The sequence below is a fragment of the Lineus longissimus genome, chromosome 18, assembly GCF_910592395.1.
Source record: "Lineus longissimus chromosome 18, tnLinLong1.2, whole genome shotgun sequence".
NCBI classification, from domain to species: domain Eukaryota; kingdom Metazoa; phylum Nemertea; class Pilidiophora; order Heteronemertea; family Lineidae; genus Lineus; species Lineus longissimus.
This window is the reverse complement of record NC_088325.1, coordinates 9381546-9405332: the sequence shown is the minus strand read 5'-3', so window position 1 is coordinate 9405332 and position 23787 is coordinate 9381546. Positions and strand designations below refer to the sequence as shown.

General features: G+C 40.0%; 1 protein-coding gene and 1 long non-coding RNA gene across 4 annotated transcripts in view; one reads left to right on the top strand and one right to left on the bottom strand.

Annotated features, from left to right (window-relative positions):
- LOC135502218 (ankyrin repeat and KH domain-containing protein 1-like) overlaps positions 1–23787 on the top strand; it is a 334848-nt gene that overhangs the window by 12851 nt on the left and 298210 nt on the right. The window contains exons 2-3 of the mRNA XM_064794875.1: positions 13920–14261; positions 23352–23485. Of these exons, the coding sequence (XP_064650945.1) occupies positions 13920–14261; positions 23352–23485 (476 nt within the window). The remainder of the gene's footprint in view (positions 1–13919; positions 14262–23351; positions 23486–23787) is intronic.
- LOC135502390 (uncharacterized) lies at positions 5008–8045 on the bottom strand. Of its 3 annotated transcripts, none has more exons than XR_010449761.1 (4): positions 7313–7506; positions 6886–6961; positions 6608–6678; positions 5008–6387 (listed from the first exon to the last, which is right to left on the bottom strand). It is a non-coding gene; the product is annotated as an uncharacterized LOC135502390 (long non-coding RNA). The 3 variants fall into 3 exon arrangements; XR_010449762.1 differs by lacking the exon at positions 5008–6387 and adding an exon at positions 7945–8045 and having other exon boundaries at positions 6496–6678; positions 7313–7373; XR_010449760.1 differs by lacking the exon at positions 5008–6387 and having other exon boundaries at positions 6496–6678.

Sequence of the window (23787 nt, the reverse complement as noted above, 5' to 3'; positions counted from 1 at the left end):
CATAAACCAGTCAGTTCCTGACCTGATCAGAGAAGATGAACATTTAGTGGCAAAAGACCTGGGCCCTAACGTCGTCGGGTGTTCTTTTATCGTTGTTCTCATCGCGACAGAGGGAGAGGCATATATGTATATGATCAACCAAGGCGGATCGCACTGACCGTCGTTTACACAGAAAATTGTCTCTAAACTAACAATCAGGTTACATTACCATTGGCCTCCTAAATTTGGTCATCTTTTTTTTCAACACAAATAGAATAGGACGTTAATATTGCATTGCTGTTAGGTACCGATTTACGACAACACCATTTCACAATTAACTCTTCACTTTTAACAATAAAATTGCTCCTTGTTTTTTCTGGTGAATATAACAAATTAAACTACTATCTAGGCCTACAGATATAATGCATAATTTGTTGGATGTTGTCCTTAAATCGCCTAATCAGTAAAAGTTCTGCACAGTACCAAAAAGGCTCTTTTCAACCTCATGGACATTCTTGGTTTCACATTATAAAGCCCCACACTATTTATTCTTGCTTTGTATTGATAGAGAAGCCCTTGAAGATTTTGGAACAACTTTTGAGGGTGTGTGCGCTGGACTAAGCCTTGGAATAAAATGGATATTTCTTACGCGTTTGGGAACGCGCCACAACGGGCCTTTTTCTGGACAAAAGGCGCCGCAATGATCGAAAACCCGCCGCGATGAGGCAAAACGCATCGCCATGATCCAAAACGCGCCGCGATGGGGCAAAATTTGTGCTTTTTGTGCTTTTTGATTGTTAGCGCCATTTTTTGGGGCTACTAGTGGGGTGTGCGGAGTCTTACATGTCCTATGCAACTTTCTGTCACAAGTTGGCATGACTAGGTTGCTATCAGAGTAGCATGCAGTTGTAATTCACTAGTCAGCGTGAAACACACATATTAACTTGTGTTTGTGTTTGAGCTTCGCTTGGAGTTTTATGAACATATATTACTTTTCACAATTCACAACTAGCTCGTTCACTCCTTTCAACAATTTGGCAATCTGAAAAATTTGCTGCCGTAAAATTGGCTTCGGGTTTGGGTGTGCCATGTTTCAAAAGCCCTGTGATGAATTAGTTGTTTAAAAAAGCACGTTATCATGTCCGGTTTAAAGCTGACTGGTCAAATATACACCTTCCCGAGTAAGGCCGAAGCCGATCTCTCGGGAACGATCGTGAAGTGCTTTTTGATCTTCGACAGAATATACCCATTACCTGCTGTGTACAAATCAAAAGCGAAAACATTCTCTGCAGACACAGTCGGGTGCACTTCGAGTGAGAGCGTTTGGACATTAGCATAGAATTTATTCGGAAGAAAAATACTGAACACGATTAAACCGCTGACCTGTGGACTGTATTGTTCGGCTTAAACACGGCAGTGCAAAGATACACGTATATTGATCACACCACTTGTATCGTTGAAAACAATCAACGCCAACCTATTACTCCAATTTATTCGGTTTATCATCAGGTAGGTCTCCAATTCTTAAATCGGTCATCGGTCCAAACGTTGGTCATGTAGTGATTAATGAGGCTATTTGTGATATATGTGCGCACAAACAAATGCATTAATTAGTACTTGTGGGCATTGTGATATGGAGGTCATGTACCAGTTGTTCGAAACCTATATTATGAGTTTATATGGTTGCGTTGTATGAGACTTCTCCGCCAGGTTTCTAAAAACAGTCGCACCCTTAGAAAATGCATTAAAAAGCTATAACACATTCGGCCTTGCTTCCAATGATATGCGGTGACGCGGTCCCAGAAAAAGAGATGTTTTCTAGATCATTGAAATTCATCATAACTGCTCTAAGCGTGAGAACGAACCAGTAACAACTTTTGTAACTCGTGCAGTTAATGGTAGTCGAGCAAATGTGGGGAGAAACAGGAATGTGATTGGTGGACAAATTAGTATTAATAAGCATATAACTTACGAAAGGTCGATGAGAGTAGGCAGCTGTATGAGGTCAAATCTAATGACACTGCGAAAATATTTAAATACGAGGTTGAAATGAGGGAAGGGGAATCGCCAACAATGTAATGCTCAGCGTGTTAGTACTAACCACCGTTCGAAAAATATCATACTCCGCAGGGTGGCCCAGAATTATTTTCCCTCACACAATGGATACACAAAATAATTATACTGTGCAAGGGAAAATAGTCCTGGGCCACCCTGTAGATTGCTGCAGAAGTTTACAGTAGACTACCATACACGGTCACGATGTATAATAATGCAATAAAAAGGAAAATGTCAAAAAGCCTCTTAGATTACAAATAGAAATACTTCATTCTCTCTCAAACTGAGTTATTCGCATTAACACTAGACATTGTGAGATTTTAGAATCAATGTCAGACCAGTTTGTGTGTAATTCATTAGGTCATTTAGACATTTAGGCCTCATCCACAATTTGCAAAACGAAACAGCTAGGCTATGCGTCAATTATAAAGGGAGTTAAAGGCCTAAGGCTAGCTGCTCTCAATAGTATCCGTTTCAAGATCCCGGATACTGAGAAGCGGTGGATCTGGATCATTTATTTGCAGCACACTGTAGGCCCAGATACCTGGTCGGGGCAGAAATCAAACCAGCTACAAACACTGAATCAAGCGAACATGTAAGCCTATACGTGTCAACAGCAATACAAGTTACACCAACAATGAGTGTTACGTGATCAAATTTAATTGATCCATTTCAAAATCGCTTTGTGAATTTATGGTCACAGCCCAGTGACAGTCGGAATATATATCCATACCGAGGTTGGTCATTGGCAAGTGGGCGGAGCTAATGACACATTTTTAGCATCTTAATCTGCCAGTGGTGCTCGCCACCGTTGGTGCGCCTATATGATTCTAGAGTACCATATTACATCAACATACAATGGTGTCGGACATACATCGCCATGGATGCAGTGACATACTGACTGGTGCATCGCGTAGGCGTTTTGTATTCCTGTAATCCGCGCAAGTCTGTTATAAAGCAGCCGTTGATCGAAGTTACCAACGAGTCTGTCACCGCGCTTTTTGCGCAAGGGTTCAGGTTTCTACTGAAAGCGATGGCAGAGTTGCCTCATATGCACTTCCTGTAGTTTCCATTCTAGTCCCATTTGATCAAAGCAAAACCCCTTGGTTTTATTAATTATCAGATCAGTCACAAATACGGCTTTGATAAAGAAGGTCCTATTGAGGCGTACTGAAATTCACTTGGTTTAATGAGTGATAAAAATTTCCTACAGGCCACAGAAAGAGAAAGACAGGTTGCAGTGCAAATAAGAGAGTTAATAAAATTAAGGAGACATGCAGTTGACATACTGACAACCATTGAAAGGGAGGAAATAATCCAATATTCATGTGTTATGTAACACATGTTGGCACCCGTTGTTATATTATGTAATTGATATCGAAATAGACTTGTAATCACTTGTAACAACTGCACCCAGCACTTTGCACACCATGGCACTGTAAAATCTGTACCTTTTTGATGTACGAAATAAACATATATATATCAAAAAATATAATTATCTTGGCAATCTACAACATCGTTGTTATTGCCCTTATTATGAAATATAAATACTGTGGTCGCGCAGTTACCTCGAAGGCGTTCCCAAACAACTTTGAAGGCGTGTATCGAAGTCACCACTCATCGGTACTGAAATCATGTGGGTATTGCTTAACACAAAGAGGGCCTATTTAGTGGAATGTCGCTCTCCATTCCTTTTGTGGAATACAAAGTTCCAGTGCCTTGATCATTTGAATAGGCAAAGGGCGCAGGCTTCCATGTATGTCATTGTTGGAGTAAAAGCAACAATTGGGAAATTGACATTTGTTAGTGTCTAACAGTGTTCGGGCCTGTTTTGGCAATATCCAAATACAGTTAACTGAATGTATTGTCGCTCGATCAAGAATAGAGAGTTTAAGAGACAGTCCTGATGACACTACCGTCCATGCTAACGAAGTTTTTACAAGCATGTGCTGGTGTAACAGTAACAAATGCCCCTCTGGAAAAAGTGTCCGGCCCTATTGTATTGTGCAATATGGTTCTATAGAGACCCTGACAGTCAATAGCTCAGAGATTGAAGCGCATAATAGACTCCTTTGTTTCCCGGGCAATCTATCCTAGGACATTTTAAACTTCTACACCGATACTGTAAAAAGACAAGCCTGGCGGCAACTGGGATCACGTAGGGGTGTGGCTTTGGTTGCGGGTGTGGAAGGAGGGGTCTGTAGGCATGTTGATACCAATTAGCAATGAATGTGTTGTTATGATAGGGTAGGTGATGGTACAAATATGAAGAAAAAGTGTGAGTTGTGAAAGTGTGAAAGTGTGAAATGTAAAAGTACAATTTATTATTTTCCCTTGGTACATGTCAACTGATGGCAATGAATAAGGATAGCGGCTATGCCAAAGACAAGTCAAAGAAAAGACAAGCCTATCGGCGTCTGATTCACAATGTGGTTTGTGAGGAGTGTCATAGTCGTCAACAGTGTAGCTTACGTATTTCGAAGACCAGTGGAATTGGCGGCGTCAAATTATTAGTGAAATTTATAATTTACAAATTACAAATTACAAATCGTTTATTGAAACCGTGTAAAAAGTTACATTTTACAAAAGATGAAAGTACAATGACCATAAGCATGATGAACTAAATAACTGGTGTGACATTGTTGTGGATTTGGTGGTGTGCAGCTGGAGGAGTGGACAATGTCACAACCAGGGTTCCTACATTATATACAGTGGAACCTCAGTTAGAAGACACCTCTCTATTAAAGACAACCTTTCCAATAAGGACACTAGTTTTGGTCCCAAATTGGTTGTTTCCATTCAATTTTGACTTCTCTAATCAGTCTTTGGGTGTTCCGAATGCTTGACACATTTCGAACATGTTTTGGTTGGAAACAACCCTACAGTCTTACACTTATGGCTGAATGAATGACAGTGCATTTTCGTGTGAGCTCGGTGACGAAATGCTGCGACACTACTCGTCACCAACATGCTTGATGGGTGGTGCCATCTGCACAAAGGACGATGAATTAAATAACTGATGTGACATTGTCGCTGCATTTGCAGGTGTCCACATCGAGGAGTAGATGATGTCACTACATGTACCAGGGTTTGTACTTTCATATACAGTGGACCTACTTTTTGTGGACACCTTTCTATTGAGGACAACCTCTTTAATAAGGACAGTAGTTTTTGGTTCCAAATTGGTTGTTTCCATTCAACTCGACTTCTCAGTTTAGGACACCTCTCTGTTAAAACAGCACTTTTCAGTCCCTGGGGCATTTCTGGAAATTTCATGCTATAGAGCAATTGGTTCAGCTAAGTGACAAGAACAGTACTATAAGACGGTTTTAAAAAGTTGAAAATTATTTATTTAAATGACATATGAATGGTTCAGCAGTAATTGGCAGTGTGCATTATGTAATGAAATATGATTTACATAATATAACATTTTTGTGACAAATAGTACAGATGATGGATAAATCGATACAGTGGATAGCTGTTAGAATATGCAATACATGCAATAGCATTTGTTTTTATTGAGATTTTGCGAGAACCAAGTGGTATTTTGACAAAATAATAGTAGAAAGCCAATAACACTACAAGAACATGACTTCAATACATTGACATTGTAGTACTTGGTATACTAAAAATATTCAAAGATGGGTATCTTGAGTTAAAGTACAAGATGTATGAATGAAGGAGGCACTCGGGTAAGAAATGGTGTCGCTAATGAAAGATTAGAACAGTCCGTCTCAACCTGCCAAGCTCAGAGCGACATGCGCCTGGTTTTGCTGTGACGGGTCACGTATACAAAGTTTACATAAAACAAGATTTGTATGTTTATTTAGGAGGAGTACAAAAGTTGTATATAAAATGCCGACTTCATAATGATTTATAGGACACAAAATTTGACATGACAGCATTTTATAAAATATGAATAATATATAATGAGAATAGTTTTGTAGCACCAATGATTTGAAAATACTGAATTTATTTATTGCATGAATAGAACACAAAAAACAGGATGATTACATGATTGTCACATGCGTGAAATATATTGTCATGGATGGGCATTGGGAACAAAAAGAATTGCTGTTATCAGCTGCATTGGTAGCGATTGCTTTAGCTGATTTTCAGAAACTGACAGGAATGAGAATGTTGATATAGTGTTGAAAAAATATTTTTATGACATACATTGCATTCAAATAACACTAAGAAGTAGACGAGTACTAATTTCGCACACTTGAAAATATATGGACATTGACTGTCACTGGTAGTGGTAGTAGAGTAATTACATGCCATCAGCAGCACTAATTCAGACAGTTTTCGCTGTGCTTCAGTAACTGACTGGAATGACTAAGTTTGATTGTGCTGAAATGATACATAATAATGTACATTGCATAAACAAAATGATTACAAGATTTGTACTGTCCTGAAATATATGGACAGGGACAGTCACTGGAATTTTGACATGCCATCAGTTGCATTGCTCCCGACAGTTTTCACTGTGCTTCAGTAACTGACTGGAATGACTAAGTTTGATTGTTCTGTATTTGCCTCCATTTGGATTTTGTGAACAAAAGTTACTAACCTTGTGTAACTGAAGTGTCGAATTCGCCTTGGTCGAAATGATAATACAGTAAATAAATCTATTGAATGTTGCTGAAAAGAAAACATTTACTACGTTAGAAGCCATGTACATGATAACACCACCACCACCATTATCAATATCATCACAAGTCAACTGGGGAATATGTGTGATATTTGTTCAAAACTTGCGTATATGGTATTTGCAGGTCTATTGTATTGTAACATATTTTTCACTTTCAAAATTAACTTTTTTACTCGAAATTATGAATCAATACTAACCGTAAGAAGTGTATGAAATTACAGAAGGCCTTCGTCGAAAAATGTAATGTACTTGTACTCATTCGTGTCATTAAACCTGAAAGCAGCACACCATAACAGTGAAATTACCGTGACATCAATGGATGTCAAACTAACGTAGTGACGTAAATTTGAATTCGAAGTGCACAATTTCACAATTAAGGTTTTGAACACATTGAGAACTGAAAAACTTCATACAAATGCTTTCACACCAATGATATGATTGTGGCGCTCCTGATGAGGTATCGCCCTCTGCTAAGCAGCTTTGGTCGTAACTAGGGTAAATGTTTTTTTCAAGTGATATGAGCGATGCAATACCTTAGTTACCACCAGCGCCACGTAGCAGTCAATGAAGTTGTGCTGGTACCCCATTAACGTCATGCTTCAAATTTGAAGAAATTGATATTACCTTCATCAAGTATGTAATATTACACCAGGCCTTTGTCGAAAATGTAGATCTCGAAGTCTAACTGTAATGAAAGAAAACATCAATGTGACAATATGGTCTACTATGTATGAGGGGGAGAACGGGTATTTTCGGGACACTGGGATGGGCCGAAAATAACTGTCGGGATTCGGGATACGATAGACACCCTTATTTTAGCGGGATTCGAGACAAGTCGTGTTTTGCGTCACGATTCGGCTAAAATTGCGTATTGGGAAACGGGATAAGCCTTTTTTCCTAACGGGACGTCGAAACAGTTACCCCCCCTTCCCCGTTCCCACCCTCATGACATGTAGCATTGTTTGTAGGCCTATCAGTATTGTTACTCACAATCTATTTTTTTGTAATTGACACTGGTAGTATCAATGTGAAATATGCCACACGTTGGGAGCATGCAAGGCCTAGTACAATACACCATCATCACAATCAAATATTTCAATAATACACTGTCAACGAGAGTGAATGTTCAACCATCAATCACGTGCATTGTAGTGTACATCCCCCATCCCATGACGGCTTGCGCCCCGCTGACACGACGAGCACATGGCTGAGCCAATCCATCGCCTATACACTACTTTACAAAAATCGACACCTACTGAAACTTTCACTAATTATTCTCGGAAATGTACTTTATCGTTACATTAATAAATGCACATTCGAATTTCAAAACTACCACTTATTTTTGCCGTGAAACTGACCTGAGTTATCAAAACGCCGTTACTGCGAAAAGAGGAAGAAGCAGGTCCGCATTTATCGAAATATTGCTAAATATAATTGTCAAAATGTCGACCAAATTACCAATTAAATCACAATAAACTTATCAAATGTTCACTCATGCCTTTGGGTGAAAAAATACAGATTTTTCAATCATTCTCAATTTTACAAATCACCAATCACAAAAAGAAATAATGATGCAATTACCCAAACTAAATGAGATTTGACCACTGGTATAATTCCGCCATCTTGGATATCGGCATCGTCACCACCACTTCAAATTCTAAAGTCTAATTCAGGCCTAATATGTGTCACCTGCTGTGGTAAAATGGCTTGTTTTATCAATAAATAACAAAATATGATCTTTGTAAATAAAATCGGAGATCTTCTGGTGTGTTTTTATGTGAATTTATTACGAACTATCAATGCAGCGCAGGGCAGCCATCGTGTTCTCATGCGTAGTGGCGATGCGATAGCCATCCGCGGCACTGCTTTTCAAGATGGTGGCAATTGCCCAGTGCTAGAGGCATTAAGGAAAATTGAGAGCAGGCCCCTAATGAATGAACTCTCAACGATATCGATATATTTTCGTAATTCCAGCACAACTGTTCAACAATGAACGTCCACCGACAATCCCACTTAACGAATATTAATATCAATTCATATCATGTATCTTAAAACGCTTTTATTTCATTTTAAAAAGAGTTATCGAGTGAACGATGACCTCCTACCGTACCCTCGAAATAAACAGCCAAAATGACCACAAAAACACCTTTTTAGAAAAAAACAGCGATTTTTACGAAATAAATGTCATCAGAGACGAAACTAGACACTAATTTAGCTAAGTATGCACAGTAATAGTACCTGAAGTGATCGATTTCAAGGAGAAAATACACTGAAAACAACTTTTCAGGAACAGAAATAAGATCACATTGTGAATAATTAACAAGGCCTACTTACGCAAGATGTAACACTACGCACTCATCGCATTTGTAGTCGAAACGATCAGCGCCGTGTAACGGAAAAAATGGGAACCAGTCTAATAGCATGCCTTGGGAAACCGATAAAGGCTAAAAATAGAATGGGTCAGTAATGACGGATTTCCCCCTTAAAATGGCTTTAGCATTCTTTAAAAACAGCCCGGAAACTATACAATCATTCGTTACAATTATTTAGCTGAACTCGTTACCAAAAAATACACAAAATTCGCATATAATTCTATTTGCCACGCATTTTCATTCTTCATACCGTCTTGGAATTTGGGGATTACCTGGCAAGCCAAAAATAGATTTGCTAGAAGAACAACGGATTTCCCCTCTTAAAACCACATTTACATTCATCCGATACACCCCACAAACTAAACTACACAGTAACGCATAAACATAAGATATAACCATTCATCAATTAAAACAATTATGTGATTCTATTCAAAACGACTTATCGTCGACGAAAGGAACTAGTTCACAGATTTTCTGACCGATTATAATGGACACTAACGTGATCCAATAAATGTTTACATCAGTGGTAGTGTTTTCTGGACTGTTTCAGGACAGTCTCTTAGCATCTCAGGCTCATCCTGTAATTGAACATCATTATTCTCACTACGGAGTTCATCAGCACCAAGTAGAAGTTCTTCACCGGCTTGTACCTCCCCAATAGGTCCAGCTGCTCGAAATGCACTTCGCTGACAATAGTAACTACATCCGCTAAAGATATTTTTGGGCACTGTCCATCTAGTGTTGTATTCCTCCATTTCCAGTCTGCCCACTTAGCCCTTAGAATGCATTTGAATCCTCTAATCACTGTCAAGTCCACTGGTTCTACAAATGACGTACATCCAGCTGGAATTAAGTTCAATAACATCCCGGCTTCAATGAGAGGAATCGTGAACTCTTCCGCCATATGTGGACGAAACCTGTCGAGAATAGAAATACCGTGTCCCCTAGTTCCCTATCGCGAACAATTGGCAGTGCAATTTCATCCAAATAAATTGGAGAGTGTCCCCGTTCTGCCAAGCTGTCCTAGATGACGTAACCCTAATATTGTCCGGGATATTAACGAGGTCTCTAATTTGACGAATGTTTCCTGGCTCCCGAAATATGACCTGAGCTGCATGGCAGCTTCACTCTCACCAGTCCCTATTGTCAATGCGATCGTACAACCGAGCTTGTGGTTGCGAAGGCTCGTACGAATGTCTACATGTTTAGTTCCCTTTTGTTCAGCTGTGCGGATGTTCATTTTGAGCAAACGCTATACGTGCTGATCTCGAACTGTATTCCTTATTTGTTGCTGAAACTCTGGCAGCTGCATCTGCTGGATGTCCGGCAGAATCCGTTGTACTCCGACGAAACACAATGTTCCATCTTTTCATAAAACGCGTGACCCAGCCATCGCTCGCACCAAAGTTTGAATGTTGAGGACGGTTTCTTTGAATATAGCGTTCATCCAGTGGTAGGTTATCCCTCCATCGATCGATGGCAGAATCTTGCAAGTCTTTCCTGGTCACCGGAAATACGTTTCGCCGTGATTAAAGGAAGGCGTCATGGACCATCCTCCAAACTTCCGGCCAGCAACCATCGTGGTTCTCTCTAACTCACCTTGCCTGCGGGGCCGTCTCAAGCCTTTCAATCAGATGGTCGATGTTGTTCATCCACGTCCTCAGCGTTGTGGCCGGGATATGGTACCTCTGAGCATACTCGGCTGCTTTTAGAATATTCCCCTGCTGGATGAAGCCCTGGCAGTCAAGGACATGTCGCATCTTCTCATGAGTCGTCTAGAAACGTAGTGTCCTTGGCAGTGGCTGCTGTTCGGCATGTTGAGGGTCAGGGTCCATTGCCAGAGTTGGAGATACGAGCAATACAGCGACGAAAAGTTGTTCGAAGTTCGTCATGACACTAGCAAGAATGATATACATGTATTCGAATACCTTACCAAGCGTCTAACTAAGAGATAACCCATATGTAATTCTATTAAACTGCTTAGTGGCTTTATTTTAAAGTGCGGACATTAACAATGTTGAGCAATATTGTAAGGTCAGCGGCCGTCTGCATTTGATGTAGATTTCAAATCCTTGTTATTATGGAAAGTATGGATCCTCCTATGCGGCCGATACACGATCAATATTATTGAATATATATTATTGAACTTAATATTGCACCAATTTCTGTCAGCCACACACGATTCATGGATATCGACAGCAATTCCCAATAGCTCTCGCCATTGTATTCACCTTGAATTAGAAGAACAAAAAGAAAAAAAACCGACGAATATGGGCCAAGAATTTATTGCTAAGAGGAAATGAATTCACCCACGAAATACTACTGCGTGAATTGCATGAAAATGAGCCAGAGGATTTTAGGAATTTCCTACGAATGAACCCAGAAACATTCGATATACTGCTGTCGATGGTTTCTCCAATGATAGAAAAACAGAACACCGTTATGCGCGAGCTAATTCCCCTAAGTCAACGCTTGGCAACATGTGACACATATGAAGATTTGAAGTTCACCAGTGCCATTTCACCACAAGCGATTGACAAAATTGTGATGGAAACTTACGAGGCGATTATCTCCTACTTGAAGAATCACATACACGTAAGTATGATTACCTACCTCTCCCTACCAATGACAAAAGTCAAGCATGATTTTTGGGGGTTTTCAGTGAAAGCACAGTTGCATGTTATACAATGCTTTTATTCCTGAACGATCTGGAACCATAAAGAAATGGGAACAAAGAATGAATAACAACAACATAAACTTTTTATTTCACACTGAAGATGATTAACACTAAATGCTGTCATGATTTTAATTCATTCTGATACTGGTTATGGCTGAAATGTGGAAAAATAATGCAAGCCAGATACAGAAGTTCCTCTCGTTGATCTCCTTTGTCGGTGTTCTGTGTCTTCCTTTTACTGGGATGCTTCTTCTTGTCTCCAGTTGAAGTGTTAGGTGCTGTCTGTACAAACTCTTCCTGAAAACAAACTTTAAGAAACCCTTTTAGAAATTTCAACAGCTCTATTTCTAATAGATGCGCTGCTTATTTTCAGTTACAGACAACAGCCGAGGAATGGAGTCAAAAGGCCAAAGCCTTCGAACACCGATGGAATTTTCCTCACTGCCTGGGAGCAATTGACGGCAAACATGTCAGCGTATTAAGCCAGCTCATTTTGGGTCATTTTATTTCAACTACAAAAAGTTCTTAAGCATTGTGCTGATGGCCGTAGTTATTGAAAATTACGAATTTTTAATGATAGACACACCAGTGAATGGTCGTGTCTCTGACGGAGGAATCATCGGTTACACAGAATTCGGACGCAGGTTAGAGAATAATACTCTCACAAATACCGCAGCACAAAGCTCTTCATAACGGTGCGAAAACCCCTCATCCTTTTGTATTCATTGGGGATGATGCCGTTGCGATGTCTGTGAACTTGTTGAAGCCATATAGCGGAACGATCTGAATTTGCAACAGCGCATTTTCAAATATCGCTTGAGCCGTGCACGCCGTATCGTCGAAAATGCATTCGGAATCCTAGTCACTAGATTGGGTGTATTTCAAAGAGCCATAAACTTTCCCCAGAAAAGGCTTCAACAGTCACCTTAACCTGTTGTTATCTAGATAACTTTCTGAGGAAGAAAGTAGGTTCATTACACGCGAATCCGGCGTCGATTGGGAAACCCACCAGAGCGAACTTATGCCAGGCTCATGGCGTGCATCCAAAGTAGCCATACATGATCTGCAACCAAGCTCAACCAGAAACGCTTCTAACAGAGCTAAATCTGTTAGAGACATGTACCAATATTACTTCTGCAAGGAAGGAGCTGTTACTTGGCAATTGGACAAGTGTATGTAATTGATACGCTCTCTATATCACTACCATGAGTATCGGAATGCGTTTTGTTAGTGACAGTTACCCATGACTGGGTCGCACTGATGACCAAAGGTGCACAGGGAGTCACCTGATGACCATTTGCAAACAAACACTGTTTTTAATTCCCAATTGTGGAATTTGGTGTCGGAAACATCATCCCCTATTTGGCATGAGGATACTGTACCAATGTAAATTTATGATTGTTAACAAAGATTGCACGAGTAATGTTGGAGAAATAAATGAGTTGTAGCTGCAACAATATACCGATATATCTTTTTCTATCATTAAACGAAAACGTCCAATGTTTTTAGAGGGGGTATTTTTCATTTGACACAAACACACACATCGGTGTAGCGTATGAATATCTGTGTTAGCGCATGAATATCTGTGTTCCCCATTTATCAGTGTCCTTTTATAGTACTCACCTCTCTAAGTTCCTCGTCTTCGCTGACTTCTGCTTCTGTCGCCATCACGAGAGAACTTATGGATTTGGACGGTGTCTCCTGGTCTTGCAAAAACATCATCGCATCGAAGTACCAAAGGCTTGATTCGTAAATTTATTGCGCCTGTTTATAACTAAGCAAACTTGACACACATGATTTGGGACATTTTAGAGCTATTCCGAACACTTTCTAGGAGCTGGCTGTGTTTAAGTACAGTACACATTATATTTAGCTTGTTTGACCTTTTCCGTTACCTTTCCTTGGTTGCTACACTACAAACGTTATTAGTGTTTCGCCTCAAACATGAATTGAAATCGATTGAATTACCTTAATTTGTGAGGCCATAAACTAAGTACATTTACAGGGGCTATTTGACTTTAAAGGTAAACTGGAGTCGATACTTTAAAGGAACTACCCAACATTCTCACAACCTATTCTGAAAAATACCTATGCTTAGAAAATTATTGAACCGCCTGCAATAACAACCGGCGCTTATCACCTAGAAGATTCAGATACAGCAAATCTTCGATTTTCTTTTCAGGATTATTGACCGGTGCTTACTCCCAGAATGATAACAAAATCACAGTACAGTCAGGACCAGTCAAAGTGAAGAAAGGAGAAATCGTCAGTTTGTGGTGTAAATTGAAAACTGACGCTAAACACGTGATGATGCCTGTACACTGGCAGTCGCCGCCAACGTTCAAAACGAGAACTGCTAACTGTGATTCTTTCAAAGAAGAGAAATATGTCATATCATGTTCAAAGACTGGGAGAACATTTAGATTTTTTAATTTGACAATAAAGGATGTCCAATTCGTGGATGAAGGATCCTATCGGTGTATTCATGGAAGGCATATCGACCTTGTGTATTTAAGTCCTTTTGGTAAGTTTTAAACGCTCTCGTGCTTAAAATAGTGGTGGCATAATCAGCTACAGCACATGTACACTCATGGTCAAAAATTTGTGGAAACAAGTTTTCCTCAATTCTCTCGAAAACCACAGGGTCAAAAATTGCCCGGGTACTATCGATGTGCAGAGAAATTCCAAGGCTAGAAGATGAGGCTAAATATACCCACAGGTATTATGATGTAATGATGCTGTGATGTTATTTGTATAACCACCCACTAATAATTTTTTACTGACCAACTTTGCTTCTGGTTTTCTTTCACCAGAAGAAACATATTGTTGGAAAATACAGTTTAAAACATTAAATCCCGGATTATTCTCATTGCATTGCCCTAATTTTCCCTTACTTGTTACTTTTCTCACTGAGGCACTGCATAAACATAACCAATGACATGGCACCTTGTCCTCATTTTTCCTGGCAGGAAACCTTGAATGAAGAAGACCACAGTGTCATATTTTTAGGCCTAATGTCATCTTCATAATTCTGAGTTATGAATTTCAATCAAGCAGACAGTGATATGGTTAGAAATGAGTGTTATGAATGTTTATGTAACAAGTATCAAATAGTGGCACGTGTGCTCATCAAATTATGAGTCGTTGTCTATCAAACAATCGAGGACCATTTCATTAGTGCTTGGTCAGCTTGGAATACTGGTTGAAATTGCAAGAGGAAAAATGTAATAAAAAGCCATTGCCATTAGTAATTATTGCAGCAGACTATGCTAGAATGTCTTCTAAACACCGGAGACAGATAATAGCAAAAAACCCAGAGAAAATTAGTTCATAAAAAAGTTGATTAGGAGGTGTCCATACAAATTACATCACAGCATCATTACATCATAAGACCTGTCGGCAAATTTAGCTTCATCCTATATACGTCAATGCATGTTATAGCCTAAGAATTTCTCTACACATCGAAAGTGCCCAGGCACTTTTTAACCCAGTGGTTTTCGAGAAAATTGAGGAAAACTGGTGTCCATAAACTCTTGACCATGTGTGTACATTTTGTTCTATATTTGTTCTATAATTGGCATACTTTATGCTGTGCACACAAACCTTTGCCGCATGCTACATTTCAGCTCTCATGGGCGAGCTCATGCCATCACGTTTTGTACATCGTCCATGGTGGCTCACCAGCTCACCATTGGGCCATATGAATAAAAACTAGCATTTCCTTGGAGGCAAATCCTTCAAGTAGAGGCAGTATTTGCTAAAAGAAGAAGATGATGCTGGTTTTCGTATGAATAATGTGGACCTTTCACTGCAGATGCTTTGCTAAAAATCTTCTTGCAAATGCTTGAAGGTCAGTCCCGATGTCATATTTCTTATGAATGGTCGGTGCTGGTAATCTTCTTATGGTTTTGGTGTTGTTAGAAGGGATCCTGAACTTCAGGGCTTTTCACTTGACACCTATAACTGACCAACAAGTTTTTTTGTCTTATGTGTGTGAGAGAGGAGCACACGACTGACCTTTGTATTCGGGATAAGGGGTCAAGACGTCACCTGGTGAAAAGATGTTGGCGAAATTGCTGAGTGTTCTGTCCTCCTTGACACACTTTCTCGCTTCATCATCATCCGACTCATCTGTCATCTAACTTGGGAAGTCCTGCATCCGTTCAATAATTTGCCTCGTTATATATCATAGAGCCTCTACTGCTAAGGAGCCCCTTTGCAATTGTTTTGGAATGATCACTTTGATAGAAAAATTTGTCCTCCACCTCGCCGGCCGAAACCTGAGTTCTCGCATATTGTGAAGTAACACTTAACATTTGGTCTTTCGTGCTCAAAGCCACATCTTGAGTGTCCTCCGAATAAATTGTCAAATGATATGACCTCCGCTATACGTGGCTTCATAGAATCGATGCAGTGAATGATATGCATCTACGTGACATGGCTTTCAAGGCAAATACAACGTTCGTGACCAAAACGCATAAAATCAGCCCTTCGGAAAAATGACAAACCTCTTACTTCAATTTTCTTGCCACCTGATCTGGAGAAACCTTGAAAAATTGAAGCATTTCCTATGAAGTAAAAAGCATATGCTGTGCTTTATTCATATGAAGACAAGCAATTCCTCCCTTTCGAAGCAAACTCTAGAGGCTAAAAAGCGTTTGCTTTGACTTGTAGCAAAAACGTAAATTTCCGAGCATTTGCTACGGTTTTATTCATACGAGTACAAGCAAATGCTTCAAATTCGGTAGAGAAAGCAATTGCTAGTTTTTACTCATATGGCCCATTGAGTCAAGAAAGTCTAAACTTGGTGTGCGGGTGTCTTTTGACAACATGACTTGACATACAAAAAATTTTAAAAAACTTGGAATTTGATCTACCTTCCGGCCTGCGTTCTTGTTACTAGTATGTCAATATTGCATTAACGCTGAGATGTGGAATTTTACCCTTCGGCCTGGCATCAGTGTAGGGATTCGGACACTGTCAGAAGGAACTGTCCACTACTGTTACCACAGTGCTAGCAGAATTAAATAACACGTTTGAAAACACAGGCAGATTTAACAACGACTGATTTCTGTTCTATTGCACTTGACGCGGATTTGTTGGTATATATTTCTAGAGGATAACTTGAACACATATGTTTATAGGTTTATGTTTGTGTAGAGCATGTCTTGAATGAATAGAGCACTCTTTTTGTAGCCCTATACCTCATTTAAGGTACACAATGCGCTGATTCCTACCATATCTCACTAAGTTGTGAAGATAATTTCATGTGCTATACTGTGTAGCATGTACACTCTTGGTCAAAAGTTTATGGACACCGGTTTTCCTAAGTTTCTCGAAAACCACTGTGTAAAAAATTGCCCGGGTACTGCCGATGTATAGAGAAATTCCTAGGCCATAAATTTGCCGACAGGTATTATGATGTAATGATGTTGTGATGCAATTTGTGTGGACACCCCCTAATCAATTTTTTATGAACCACAATTTTCTGTGTTTTTTTCTCACTATTATCTGTCTCCATTGTTCAGAAGACATTCCAGCATGGTCTGCTGTAATAATTACAAACGAAAATGAGTTTTTATCACGTTCTTCCTCTTGCGAATTCCACCAGTATTCAAAGCTGACGAAGCGCTAAAGAAAAGGTACGTGATTGGATGATAAACCACTACTCATAACTGGATAAGCACTCGTGCCAGTGTGGACACTTGTTACATGAACACTCTTACCACTCATTTCTAATCAAATCACTGTCTGTTTGCTTGAACTTTATAATTATCTTAGAATTATAAAGATGACCTGTCTTAGCCCTAGAAATATGACACACTGTGGTCATCCAGAAGTATCAAGGTAGCAGGAAGGGGTGGGCGTTTGTGGTTTCTGAGTATGAGGGGGTATAGTGGTGTCTGTTGACTGTGATTTAAGAGAGACAAGTCATGATGCAGTCTCTCTTAAAGTACAGTCAACAGACATGTGGTTTCAAAATTAGGTCTTTCATTGTAGCAATGTGAAAATGTAAGCAATTTAGGTTAGGTCCGTCATAACAAAGAGTGACTCAAACACTCTCTTGATTACAGCGGCCGCCTCAGCGCCACCACGCGGGACCTAACGGTATTAGGCTAAGTAGCTTCGCGCGATATGCACCATTCTGTGAAAACTGAATGTGGAAGTATGCTCATAAGCCTAATCTATTCTTAGCTCCAGCTCGAGGTAATCTTGCGCAGTGTTTCTTCGCCCCAGATACATTGTGGTACGGTGGCCCATAGAGGACATGCGTTTATTTTCAATATAATAGAAAAATTTTCTTTTTACAATGCGTTTTTTTTCTCTCGAATTACAACCGCCGTCGGATTTATTTCTCACCGCCGAAAAAATAATTTCCACCGCCGGGTAAAAAATAATAATTCCCACCACCGCGGTGGAAATTAATATCGACCGCGGTGGAAATTAATATCGACCGCGGTGGATATTAATATCGACCGCGGTAGAAATTAATATCCACCGCGGTGGATATTAATATTTTTTACCCGGCGGTGGAAATTATTTTTTCGGCGGTGAGAAATAAATCCGACGGCGGTTGTAATTCGAGAGAAAAAAACGCATTGTAAAAATAATTTTTTTCTATTATATTGAAAATAAACGCATGTCCTCTATGGGCCACCGTATTGTGGTGTAAAACGTCTAGGTCTAGTACAATGAACGCCTGGCTTGCGCCAGACTAATAAGTGAAGAAGGTCTGGCTGCGCGAGACTACTGTGATAAAAATGACCATTGCAGAGACTCTGTGACGTAGGCATATACATTTTTTACAATTAAAAATGCTCTCAAAAGACGATAAGGAATGATTATTTATTAACATTTATGAACTGTATACCTTCTAATTATCACTTTACATAAATAGGTTGGCGGTGGGTCGCTTGCTTTTCTTTCCTCGTGACAATATACAGCAAAATAGTTGCAACCCCAAAATCGCGCTATAAATCCATAATGAGATCACGGTGATCCGTTATAAATGTTTCGCCAGCTTTGCTATTTTGCCGCGGCGCGTTGGGTCCTTGCGTCAGGATAATGGGAAAAAACAACACAACAACGTTGTAAAAGACTAACGTTTCGGATTATTTGTTCCTTTTTCAAAGTCAATGTACAGACAGAATGAATTCAGTTTTTATACGATTTACTGTGGAGTATGCATTATCCGTTTGTCTAAAGAACAGCGAACCCGTAGTGATTCACTGAAAATCCATGTTCAGGACTAGACTACAAGCGAGACTACAAGCTTGTCCATCGTTGCGCAACACGACTTCTGTTAATATTGCTGTGTTCTCGTATAAACGTGGTAATGTTCCAAGGTTCAGACAGCAAAATGAAAAGTTTTCAACTTTTGCTTATCACCGTCATTCTCAAAGGCGTTCTTCCCATGAACCATGGTGATGCTGATGCTGATGATCAGGCACCAGGCGCCCAGCCCCGGAACATGGCTATTCAATGAAACAATACGGGCTCGCCGTTCTTTAGACAACCGGATAATGCATACTCTACAGTATAACAGAAGACATTAGGTAGTGACAGACGTCATTTTTACAACTGAGACTCCCCGTCCTCGTGTCCGTTTGTTGACACACAAAGTAAACAAAGTCATTGATTCGCGGGAGGACAGGGGTCAAGGGTGAAGGTAATGTTGAGTTTCAGCTTCGGGAGTTTCCGGAGGTTCTCCGAGTCCGAGGTCATCTGATTTGGTTAACAAGACGGCGTAAATGATGCAAATATGCACATAAAAACGATAATAAAATAATGAATTGGAGAGAAATAGTGCACTCATGTACAGTATTCAATAGCATTCCGCGAAGATGACGTCACTGCAGCTGCTGCCCTCTATTTCCCCATCGCTGAATTACAGGCAATGTCGGACAAACACGCGGTTTCGTAATGGATTCAGGCTTTCTAACTAGGGCAGTTAGATTCAATCTGGCACATATCCGAGTGTTGAAAATACTACATAATTGTTCTGAAGATTTCTCTCTCTGACTCTATGGTATCTTTTATGCTAAAAACAATGCAGGGTCAAAGATAATTGACTTTGAAATAAGCTCAAATGCGTAGAAATTAGTGTCGATGTCCGACTGTCACGTGACTAAAACGTCATCAATATCTTATGCAAATGACCTTGTGAGCTATAAATAGTAACTTCGCGGCATGCTATTACGCGTTCTAGCAGACGATTTTCGTCGCATTGCGTCGTGGAAAGTAGACTTTCATGTGCTCGATACGATTGTGTCCATTGGAGTTAAAATGGTTAGCAACCGAAGTTTGCTTATTCCTGGCGGTATCTGATCGGTGTTCATTAAGTCTGGCTTTAAGTTTCCTGGATGTTTGGCCTATATATTGTATGTCATATTAGGTGCAATTAATGAGGTATATGACCCCTTCTTCTGAGTTGCAACTTGTAACACTGTGGTCATCCAAACACTTATTTCTTTATTCAAGTTCACGTGTGTAAGTTTCCTGCCAGGAAAGCTAGGACAAGATGCCATATCATTGGTTATGTTTGTGCTGTGCAGAGCCTGAGTGCGAAAAGCTACAAATAAGCTAAGGGAAAATTAGAGCAATGCAATGCGAATAATCCAGTGTTTTAAACTGTATTTTCAAACAACATGCTTCTTCTGGTGAAAAAAATTCAGAAAATATTGGTTAATAAAAAAGTTGATTAATGGGTGTCCATAGAAATTACATCACAACATCAATACATCATAATCCCTGTCGGCAAATTTAGCCTCATCTTATAGCATAGGAATTTCTCTACACATCAATATTACCCTGTGACTCATTACACGATAATTGTGGAAGTTCAATTATATTTCAACAGCATCATTTTCTATCAAGGGATGGTCATCCCATGTTACTGTGCAAGTTATTGAGGTCAACGCTGTAAACTTTGGTGGTCGAATCTCTGTTCACGTAAAAGGGTTATTAAACCATATAAACTATTCATCTTGGGCTGGAGGCGAGGTTGATGGAATGCAGACAGTGCAATCCAATTATGTAAAACCCAGCGTCCAGCGTCCAGAGTCTCAACTCTGAATCCATGTTTTACCAACTACTATTTATACCTGCATACAGTAAATTGGAAATACTGAATTTAAGTTAGGACAAGCCTATCGAACTCAGGTTCACAATTGGATTGGTTAAACCACCGGCCACTGAAACTTAGGTATGTTTTATAGCTTGATAAACTTTTGGCACATCGCCATTGCCAATTGCCATTCGCCAGGTATTGAACTAACCCAAGAACAAACTCGACGTCACATGGCATACAAAATGGTGGACGAACAAGAACATGTAAACAGCAAGATTTCAACATGAAAATTATCAACAAAAACACCTTTACGGACTTGATCTTCTCTTGCAAAAGATTGGATACATAATTTAAAACATGGGGATGACAAAGGTGTAGTTGTCATTTAGAATAAAATCAATCTTACGGACGAAAGCGCTACCGTAGTCGTTTCAATATTCAGCTTTCAGCCCTTCGATTCAAATTTTACCGCCTTGAAAACTTAGAAGGCGGTCCGCAGTTACGAAAATCAATGACGCAATATTCTATTAGAACACGTCGAACTTACCCTCAAAAATAAGAAATTTGTACGTATAAAACGTGCACGCATGAGTTTTGGCGAAAAACACCAGGTTTGTCAATCACGTTCTATTTTACAATTCGGCACTCTCAAAGGGAAAGCTTCTAATTCATGAAGTGAATATACTCTCAACCATGATGACATATTTTCGTCTTGCCCGCATAAGTGTTCAGGTGGCACTACACAGTGGGGACGGGGTCCGTTTGCCCCCCCCCCCCCGAGAAATGTAGTTCTTAAAGGGGTTGTGTGAATTAGGGGTCCAAAAGAGGAATTTTGTCTTCATGAGTCCGGATATATCCAAAACGAGGTTAAGTTACGGAAAAAATATGTATAATGATTTTTTTTTCGAAAATGACCGTAAGTTTCGAATTTTCCGCCAAATGTCCTAATTACGTCATAGTGTACCGGCTTGCGAGCCAGCGGCAGCGCGAAAAATCAACGAAGATTTGCCGTTTTGCCACAGGAAGTACCGTTTCGTAATAAACATGGCTGCTTTCGTTGACGGGCGACAATTCTAGGCAGAACATTGCCGAGGCATTCTGGTCTTTGTTTTGTTTTGTTATGTTTAGCCTACGTCAGACATGTCAGACGCGATCGATGTGCGAATGATCACATATCGACTGAGTCAACGCCGAATGCATTCTGCTCCACAATGATACCACGCATGCGCGAACTTCAAATTTGCGCGGGAAGTTGCGGGCCTTGCTATGCGGATTACTCGGAAACTACTGGGCCGATTTAAAAAAAATGGCATTGGCATCTTCAGCTCAGTGTCTAGAAGCAGAATTTTCACTTCATAATGGCGTACCTTTTACTTCACACAACCCCTTTAAGACGCAGGCCGTGACCATGTTCATGAATGGGTCCATCTTGTTCCAAATACTATTTAATTTGACGCCTTGGTCTTAGTTTCCATGTGGAAAGGGATCTAACCGATTTTATGAGCCTAGCATCTGTGCCATTTGAAGTGGATCTCTATCCCCAGTTTGGCCTCAATATGTACCATACCTTCCATCTGCCACGCGAGGTTGGGCGTAGTTGTGCGAGTGTCAATTATGCTCGTCAAAATTCTAGGCCACATAGCCGAGATGACCCCATATTTTCACATCAAATAAAGAAACTAGGTGCATTTGGCTATCTGCCGGTGGTAATGCCGCATTCCCAAATCATTCATTTTGAACCGATTGAGGCCCGTTTGAGGATTGCACACATCAAGCCATTTCTTGGTCAATTATTTACCATTTTCAAGATCCAAGTGGTGTAAAAGTTGGCGCTACCTATCGGTGCACTTATCAATTAAATGCAATGAAAATGCTGTAGACTTCTTCTCTGGATATTACCCAGAATGGTGCCTGTGATGTATGATTAGGCCTCAGCAGGAACTGAAAGACTACCTCGTGTCGCTTGCCCAGGGCCTACTTTACGCTGCCCTTGACACCGTCCTCCGCACTGTGTAATGCCACCTCAACAGTCAATGTCCGACGACAATCCCACTCGACAGATAGTAATATTAATTTATATCAAATACCTTAAAAACCTTTTATTTAATTGTAAAAACAGTTTTCGAGTAAACGGACACTACCGAAAATATCCACGAAATAAACGGACAAATGACCACCAAAACGCCTATTTCAAAAAAAACCTAGCGATTTATACCAAATAAATCTGACGGGAGACAAAGCTTAATACAAATTTAACTAGACTATTCAAAATAATAACTCCTTTCGTGACAGATTTCAAGCAGTAAATCGAAGAAAAAAAGAGAGAGGCAAAATAAAGATCACATTGTGAACCAACAATTCATCCATTCGCTACATCACGTCTTTCTAGCCCCATTTGAGCACAACGTTCCCAGGACATATTTTGTGCACAAATAGTCTATAATTTTACCTATAAGTTACCTTGATCAGGCAGAAGTGTTCATGAAAACAAATGTGCTTTTAATTCTCTCGTTGTTGGCTGATTTCCTTTTTGTCTGTTTTCAGTTCCGGTAACAGACGTTACACTGACCTACGAAATCCGAAACAAACCTACAGAACCCCTGTTTCTTAATGCAATAATAACATGCACAACAAACTGTGCATATCCAGAACCGAAGATTTCTTGGTTTGAAAATGACGTAAGTAGAGCAATATCAGAGGATAATGTATTTGGCAGGTTAGTCCTTAGAGAAACCACCATAAACAGATTTACTAATCCACGACCATGATGAGACATTTAAAAGAAGCCAGTGACTGTAGCCCTAAGAATGAAATGGAAATTCAGTACGCACAAAAATTAATGGAGACAAAAGCCCGCAGCACACTAGCCGCCAACTTCGGCGTTCACTGGCGTTTTTTGCCGCAAGAGTCCTGAACGCCTGAAAAATCCCTAGTCTGCTACGAACGGCGTCGGCGAACATGACTTGCCGCCACTTGCCGC